This window comes from Doryrhamphus excisus, chromosome 13, assembly GCF_030265055.1.
Source record: "Doryrhamphus excisus isolate RoL2022-K1 chromosome 13, RoL_Dexc_1.0, whole genome shotgun sequence".
In the NCBI taxonomy this organism is placed as follows: Eukaryota; Metazoa; Chordata; class Actinopteri; order Syngnathiformes; family Syngnathidae; genus Doryrhamphus; species Doryrhamphus excisus.
Window position 1 is genome coordinate 12926635 of NC_080478.1, and position 8980 is coordinate 12935614.

At 41.8% G+C, this 8980-nt stretch overlaps 2 protein-coding genes across 2 annotated transcripts; one reads left to right on the plus strand and one right to left on the minus strand.

Moving 5' to 3' along the window:
* Positions 1-407: 407 nt before the first annotated feature.
* pnn (pinin, desmosome associated protein) lies at positions 408-5687 on the plus strand. Its single transcript, XM_058091006.1, has 9 exons — positions 408-594; positions 984-1067; positions 1286-1357; positions 1457-1532; positions 2281-2375; positions 2499-2574; positions 2793-2948; positions 3707-3845; positions 3930-5687. The coding sequence occupies exons 1-9, from the start codon at positions 482-484 to the stop codon at positions 5186-5188; spliced, it is 2070 nt and encodes a 689-aa protein (XP_057946989.1). The 5' UTR covers positions 408-481; the 3' UTR covers positions 5189-5687.
* A 706-nt stretch (positions 5688-6393) lies between these two features.
* gemin2 (gem (nuclear organelle) associated protein 2) lies at positions 6394-8733 on the minus strand. The gene is made up of 10 exons (XM_058091014.1): positions 8461-8733; positions 8074-8158; positions 7813-7902; positions 7683-7742; positions 7497-7607; positions 7358-7402; positions 7218-7286; positions 7034-7144; positions 6896-6954; positions 6394-6705 (listed from the first exon to the last, which is right to left on the minus strand). Exons 1-10 carry the CDS (start codon positions 8580-8582, stop codon positions 6666-6668), a joined length of 792 nt encoding a protein of 263 aa, XP_057946997.1. The 5' UTR covers positions 8583-8733; the 3' UTR covers positions 6394-6665.
* Between the last annotated feature and the right edge of the window lie 247 nt (positions 8734-8980).

Sequence of the window (8980 nt, forward strand, 5' to 3'; positions counted from 1 at the left end):
ACACTGATAAATTGTTACTTAGAGTGTTTCTGAGTCTTCAACATGTCCAAGTAATGTTGGAAATCCATTAGACTTCAACTGCAACAGTTTGGCAAATAGTCAAACTTTGCCCATGTTCACAAAACAGTCCCACAGGCAGCTCTACCGAGAAGAAGCCCTGCTAACTGTGACGTCACCGTTCCTTCCCGAAACTATCTGATGCCTAGCATTCAGAGCTATCTCCAACTTATTTCACGGCTCACTTCAAAATGCGCAAACCTCATTACCTGAAACTTTGGTATCATTTAACACGAAAATACGATATTCTAACATTTATAGTTCCGAAATGTGGAAAAAGCATAATAGTCACTTTAATTAATATACATTTAGACCATGTGCAATAGGGGGCAGTGTTGTCTCAGAAAGCATTGAGCGAACAGAGAAGAGGAATTACAAGTAGCAGAAGAAGAAAAACATGTGACTGGCGCTTACTGGAGGCAAGATGGCGGTGGCGGTACGCAGCCTGCAAGACCAGATCGAAAAAGCCAAAGAAAGCTTGAAAAATGTGGACGATAATATCCGTAAATTAACGGGAAGAGATCCTAATGAAGCCAGGTAAAAATAACTCTCCTCTTTACCTGCGTATTGTCTAGATTTAACGATCGATGTAACGTTCCCTTTGATGGGTGTGAGCTAGCATGGTCACGCAGCTAGCAAGCAAATTTACACCCTCTATAGTAGCGGTTTCTTGATAACAAATGTAAACTAGATATCTTATGGCTACCAAAGTTACACCGTAATGCTGAACAATATCAGTAGAATATAAATATCCCAATCATTCAGCGGCCAGGGGAACTGTGGTAGCTACAGAGTAGAGGCCTACGGGCATTGTCTAGTAATGGTCGATGTTTTAATTCACACACTCGACGTTGACCAACATTACACTCTGGAACATTCGAGGGAAATATAAGTAATGTCGATGTTGCTTCCTGTTGTGTTTTCAGACCGGGTCAGCCCCGCCGGTTTGGTGGGCCCATGGCAGGCGTCGGAGCTGGAGGTGGTAGAGGAAGAGGATTTAACCTGCTCAGGTAATGCCAGTCACAGTAAGATTAAGATATGCCTTTATTCGTCCCTCAGTGGGGAAATTTGTATAATCAATCACTACATAAATTGTCATTTATTTAAAATTGAATGGCAAATGAAAATGTCAATCCAGTAGGTGTATGTTAACATAGTAATGTAATTGGATATAGTTTGAAATTACATGCATTTAATGTAAATAATTGTGTTTTTGGTGCGTGTTTAGGCGCAGTCTCTCGGATATTGGGGGTGGTGGACCTCCTGCCAAGCAGCGGGACATCGAAGGAGCTTTGTTAAGGTGCGGATTTGTGCTAATATGGCCTATCTTTATTTTGAAATCACCTTGACTCTATTGCAAGTGTCTGTGGTTGCTGAATTTTTGTAATATTGTGCCCAGGTTGGCAGGAGACCAGAGGGCCAAGAGAGACTTGCGTAACGACAGCGACGCCGAGGATGACGATGATGTCAAAAAGGTAAGGAAAGTTTGATTGTTTTTAATTTTCGTGTAGTGTTTCTGGCTAATCAGCGTTTTCCCTAGTTTTACAGCTGTAAGGGATTCAAAGACGTACATTCATGCACGGAGGGGGATTGGGCTGAAAATCAGTTCAAACACTTGCACACGACCATCGTTGCTGACTGTATTGCAATTGCTTTGCCCTGTTACAGATACATTTCAACAAGATAAGGCTATTTGGTTTTTAATATGAAGGGCCCTGATCCTAAATTTCCAAATTTTCAGATTAATGTATATGTTTAAAATCTTATAGTATTGTTTTACATGATTTGAGAGTGCCATGTCATGAGGTTGGTGTGTTTTTTAAGGTATCCCTGGTTGAATTTTTATACCACTCCTACATTTTAGATGGGTGTGAGTAGAGCTGGACTTTTATCCTGATATATTTAGATTGAAGACCCCTGATAATTTTTCCACAAAGTGAGTTGAGACAAACTTTAAGCCAAATATGCGTGTCAAGTTGGTTGTTTTATTAAAATAATAGACCTTCACACCCTACCCCATCGTCAGAGACTGCCGAATCTGTAGTAGAAATAGTAGAAAATTGACCAAGACAACATAACCTTGAGATTGTGGTGGTTGAGCATTCATTCATTCATTTTCATGTGTAGACCAAATGACTGTATTATTAGGACATGCACTCAAATGATTGGTAAAATACTAGCAGCTCTCAATAGTTTGCTCCTGTTTTTCCCTCCAACCTACAGCCGGCGTTGCAGTCGTCTGTTGTAGCTACCACCAAGGAGAGAACACGCCGAGACCTCATTCAAGATCAGACCATGGATGAGAAGGGCAAACAGAGGTGAGATTCCTCCATGTATTAGTGTAATATGAAGTCAAGGAGTAACAGTCACATTGTTAATAAACATCCTGCTTTACTAATTGATCAGATTTGAAACCTGTGTATATTTGTTTTCTTCGTCAGGAATCGGCGCATGTTCGGCCTGCTTATGGGGACCCTGCAGAAATTTAAACAGGAATCGAATGTGTGTTCGGAGAAGGTGAGAAGTGGAATAGTTTTATAGTGAGGTGGGCATAGTAATTGAATCTTTATGGATAACCACTCAGTACTGTACACAGTACTGTGAATGGTTGGTTATACATGCCCAGTAGTTGACCTGAAGGTGGCTGGGATAGACTCCAGCTCCCTGTGACCCTGAATGGTATGAACATAAGTGGATAAAAAATAAACTAAATGTCTTTCTCCCTCTGCACACAGCAAAAGCGGCGCTCCGAGATTGAACAAAAGCTTGAGGTTCAGGCTGAGGTTGAGAAAAAAAAGCTGGAGTGTGAAAAGAGGGAGTTGTTTGAAGAGAGAAGAGCCAAACAGACTGAGCTGCGACTACTGGAACAGAAAGTGGAACTAGCTCAGTTGGTAAGATCATTTCAACATGTACACTACTAATATTTTTTTGGATGGTTTTAATGTGTTTGCGAATAAGACTATAAATTAGTTAATTGAAAAGGTACTGTATACACACAAGATAAATTACATTGTCTTTAAGTAAACTCTGAAGACTAAAACATTTTTCACATAAAGATGATTATGCTTGCTTTTTTTTTTTTAAATGTTTGCCTAATTGCATTCAATCATCCAGAAGCAAATAGCAAATATTTTCTATGATGTTCTGCACAATACATTAACAGGCTATGGCATTCAAATATTCCCCAAAGGCCTAGCAGTGCAAAATTTAGCCCAACACGCAACAACTGATTTTGACCTCATGAATTCTTACATAAAATGTCGGATTAGACATCCTGCAGCTCAACGCAAAACACTTCACTTTAAGCCAAAATCTACTCTTAGGGTGTACCCGCACTAGAACATTGGAACTGTGATTGGGCTAATTTAACGCCACAATTCCAGCACGTTTTGCTTGTGTAAGCTCACAGACCCGTACCATTCTCTACTAGCCTCCACTGCACAATTGGAAAAATATACAGTAAGAGTCAAAATAAAATTGGAACTAGTCCAGTCGCTCATGAGTATATTCGCAATTTGTCATTTCATGTAATAGATTCTCTTAAACCTTCATAAATGATAGCTGAAACTTTGTAAAAAATAATCATAATGATGAGAAAAGCCTGGGAAGTTGCAGTAATTTTCATGTTGGCTTTCCTGCACACACACAGCAAGAGGAGTGGACCAGCCACAACAATTGCCTGGTGAAATACATTCGCACCAAGACCAAGCCTCATATCTTCTATCTACCTGGAAAAATGTGCTCCGCCACTCAGAAACTCCTCGAGGACTCCACCAAGAAACTAAATGGTTTGCTAATTATTCTCTAAGTATTTTTTTTACTTGCGTCCTAAAACCTGACTTTAATGTATGTGAATATCTGTTTCCTGACAGCTGTGTTCGAAGAGCGGCGTGAAGCATTCGTGGAACACATCAACAAGATGGAATCCCGACCACGGCGTCAACTAAACCGCGACCAGGACGGCAACACAGCGGCGGCAGGGAAGGACCACTCTGCAGAGGGTAAGCCAGCAGGTCAGGTAGTCAAGGTGAGAGGTAACAGGGAAGCTGCAGACATGGAGGAAGAAGAAGAAGAAGAAGATGAGGAGCAAGAGGAGAAGGAAAAGGGGGTAGATGTTGAACAGGAGTATGACAGAAAGGGCACAGAGAAAGATGACCTAGACGAGGAAGGGGATAGTAGGGACGGGTTAGTTAAGGAAGTGGAGATGGAGTTTGATGAAGCGGGGAATGGTGAGAAGGAAAGGGAGGAGAACACGGTGGTCCATGAGGAGAAAGATGAGAAAGCAGGCCCAGGGTTAGAGGAGATGGAAGTGGAGGGAGGGAAAGAGCAGGACAGGACCAAGATAGAGGAGGATGAAGACAGTAAGGACAGTAAAGAAGGGCCCTCAGACCTCGAAACTGAAAAGACTGAGAACACCCCTCCTTCTGAACCAACCACGAGCCACCAAGAGGCATCTAATAGCGGGCAGCTGAGCCCCAACTCGGAGGAACCAGCAGCATTGATGTCTGAAACCTTGGCAGTCTCTTCTCCCACCTCAAAATCTGAAACCGCCTCCAACACCCCTGGACCAGAGCCAATCATTCCTGACTCCGAAGTCCAGGATCCCACCACCCAGAACCAGGCAGAGGAAAGGGAAACGGGTGATGATACGGCTCCAAAGCCTCAACCCTGTTCCCAGGATGCCCCTAGCGACCCCGCTGCACTTTTGAAGGAACAGAAAGATGGCGCAAGGGGCAGGAAGAAAGAGAAGGCGTCAAGGAAGGGCCGCAGTCAAAGTCGCAGTTCCTCGTCTTCCTCCTCTGGCTCCTCCTCCAGCGGAAGCTCTACCTCTTCCTCTGGTTCCAGCCGCTCCTCCTCCTCGTCGTCATCCTCTTCGTCCTCGTCGACCAACAGCAGTAGCCGAAGTCGCAGCCGGGACAGCGGAAAGCGCAACAGGAGGCAGTCGGGCAGGGACAGAAAGAAAGAAGAGAAAAGCCACCGCAAGAGAGGAGGGAGTAGTGGAGCACCAGCAGGCAAGGATGCAAAGGGATCCGAGGAGAGGAAGAAGAGGAGGACCGATGAAGGCAGGAGCAGGTCGTCTCGGAGCGATAGGGAGCATAAAGATAGGGACAGGAAGGACAAAAGACGCTAAACTGGGTCCCATTTTGCTTTGTCGGCTAAAGCTAGTGGCTTTGCGGGACAATAAACGCCCCAACATTTGACCTAATCACACAAACGCCTAATAAATAACACATCGCCCACCATAACATCGACTTTAAGCAGACCTTTTTTCAGATTTGGCCATGGTAAATCTAAAAAGTAATTTTAATAGAAATGTAAATTAGTGACTGACAGTCCAGCTATTTTAAACGATTGACGCAAAATGTAAAATTTTTGATGATTGGTAGTATGCTGAAAGGAGTCTTTTTTTTTTTTTTTTTTTACATATTTTTCATCTGATATTGTCTGTAAAATCACTGGCAGTTATGGCAGCCATGATATTTTTATCACAGTAGTTGTCTTCTAGTTTTGTGGCTACTGTGTTGTTTTGAGTCCATGCCATGGTTCTAAATGTGATTTTGTTTTTTCAAACTGTTTTTCATTGTTTTGTATCAACCCATCAGCTTCAAATTAAAGGTGAGATATTAGTGTATGGGATTATTCTTCACCTGGAGGCTATCAAATATTAGCTATACTGTGGAAACCCAAAGTCTACACAACCCTGTTCAAATGCCAGGTTTTTGTGATATGGGGGGGGGGTTCTTTTTTCCACCTTTATTGTGACTTGTACAATGCAATTGAAACCTTTAAATCGCCTGGTTGCATAAATATGCACAACTTAAACGAATACTTTGTTGCATTACCTTTGGTTTTTATCACTGCACTCATTTTAATAGGAGCCTAGCAGTGTGGCAATAATAGGCCACTCTTTGCAAAACCGCTCCAAATCTGACAATTTGTGAGGGAATCTACTGTGCACAGCCCTCTTCAGGAGATTTCAGTCGTCGTTTTGCTAAATCAAGTTGGCCGTGGATGTTTTTCTTTGTACAATAAGTCTTCCATCTTGCCACCATAGCCCGGACATGAAGATAGGAGATTGTTGTCACATGTATATTACACAGCCAGTGTTGGTTGTGCAATTTTTTTCTCCACTTGATTTCCTTGGTATATTCAATTCCTTGGAAATTCTTTTCGCCTTCACCAGACTGATATCTTTGATGTGATTCCACTAATGTTTTGGAAGCTCTCAGGGGACCATCTTGCTGTCATTTATTTACATCACAAAAACCTGACATTTGAACATGGGTGTGTAGATGCTGTATACTTGTGTAAAAATGTATATAGGTTGCACATATGGCATTTTAACCAATATTTAATAGAAAAATATTGCATTCCAAGTCAACTCAAAATAAAAGTCTGATAAATTACAGGTTCACCAAACTCATCTAAAAAATAAGAGATCAACTACTGATCAGTAGGGCGAGTCATGTCAATCAAGCTCCATCTTGGTGCTCCCGTTTGCCACACTTCATATTCTCCACAAAGTTAAACTGCTTGATTGAAGCCTGCTCTCTTCCCGGTACCCGAGTGGGATCCATTCAACCTTCTGACAGTCCAAAAAACGATGTTCACTCAGGCTGGTCTGCCAGGTCGTTCTGCTCAAAGTATCTAAAACACCAACAAGTATATGTTGAAGCTGCATTTTGAATACTGTTTCTTGAACTGCATGAATTGTATAATATGTTTTTGTGGTGAGTAGTGCAGGTGCAGTATTTGGCATAGCTAGTGCTGTATTGGTATACAGTACTATGTGTTGTCTTTTCATGAAACGATGGAGCAATTGTATTATAACAAATACCTTGCAACCAGGCAGATAAGAAGGTTGAGAGCAGGTAAGTTCTCGTCGTCTTGACTTTCCTATCGAAAAGCACAAACAAATCACACTGAAACTAATTCTGACAAATTACCAATTATTTGATCCAGTACTCCTCCTTACCAAGGTACTCCTAACTTGAGCACATCTCCTAACCAACTGTCGGATGGAAGAATGAGCCTCAGGTAGCAATGGCTTCTCCAGGCAGGCCAACAATGCATACAACCAGCGACCCTGTTGATTATGTACATGCATGCTGTATTAGATGATATACAGTTTACACTTCATTATAACATAGCAAACTCACCAACTGAGGCACAAAAAGTTGTTCTTCAAACCAACTGACAAGGATCTCCAACACTGCCAGCACTGTGGACTGCAGACAAAGAAAAATACATCTATTTTAAGTCTTTGGCATCGTCATCTGAATTAGAAACAAAAGCCTACCTGGCTGAGTCGGCTTACGATGCTTAGGAAAGGTGGGAAGCCAACCTAAGCAGTTTTTACAAGACTGCAATTAGATTTTCAACTGTCCAGACCGTATACTCTATATACAAATACATGCTATGATACTGCAAAATACAACCTTGCCATAGTTCAGGCCTGCCTCTTCGTCAGTGTTGGAGGATGTTCCACCCTGATAGACCAGCTCTCCTAAACAAAATCTCTTCCAGCCTTCCTCATCTGTTTGTTTTGGCTGCACACAAACAGACAAAGTACCGTTATTCTTCATTCGTCTTGGTCATAATGTAACATAATGTACATTCCTCACCATTAGGACATTGCCGTCAAGGGAGTGGCTACACCAATGTTGTCTGTTTTTTGTGATGTTCTGTGAGTAAAAAGCAAAAAAGCTCAGGTACCAGATATCTTCAGTGTTCAATCAGCTTGCTTGGACTTACCTGTCGGACGTCTGAGAAATTACTGACTTGACGCTGTTGCCAACTGAGACTGGGAGAGAAACCAGCAGGAGCAGCATGGCACCCAGCCACCTGAAATGGAAAACATTTGTTTCTCATGTGATTTGAGTAAATTCCAGTTAATATAACTGTTTACTGCTTTTTCCCAGATTCTAGTAGTGTCACATACATGCATGATAAAATAGTCATTTTCAATCAGAATACATGCAAGGCTATACAAAAATACCATTATACTGAACTCACAGACACATTAACAGTTTGTTGCTTCTTCAGTTTCTTGGGGTCAAGCTTAGCAACAACCACTTCCGGACACAACGCTGCCTCCAGCCTGATGGGAAAACATTATTACACGTTACTAGAGTCAAATTTTTCATATTATATGACAAAAATGCATTTTTAAAGACGTCCACGCGCACACGTTCACTATTAGATTTTTTTTCTAACATTTCTACGATAATAAAAGCAACCGGAAACCACGCTAGCGTTGCTTTTTCCGTCACGACTCTTTCAAAATAAAATGGCAAAAAAAACATGCTGTGTTTTGGGCACAGCGGCGTCACAGTATGCCATTCACCACCTTTACTTAACCAATGCCCGACCAAAATGTGGCTAAATTTCACGTATGCTTACTGCACTTGTCGAAGGTACTCCTGAGGGTTTCTTGGTGGACCATCTAGCTTCAGATCAGCCGAAGAGTCTCCGCACTCGACGGGTAGCAGCCGAGGCATTAAATCGTCAATGTCAGACTTCATGATGTGCGATGAAGACTTTGGACAACTATACAGAACCGCAAAGGCATACGGTGGTAACGAAAATAATCAAGTCTGTTACAAGCCAAAAACAAAAAAATGCCAACTAGGACGCCATCTTCCCGACATGCGCGTTTTATGACGTCACTAACGCGCGCGAGTTTGGATGTAGTGTTGAACAATACTGCTAACATTTGCGTCAATACGATACCAAATAAATGTAGGCGCAGTATTATTGATACCGACACTCATACCGAGCATTTTTGATACTATTTAACAATATACCACAATGTAACAATATCAACAAAAGAATATTTTTTTTATATTTTCTTAGGTAAAATAGCTGAATTTGCAAATTTTCAAATTGAGGGAAGAAATGTGGCATACGGCTAAATTTAGTT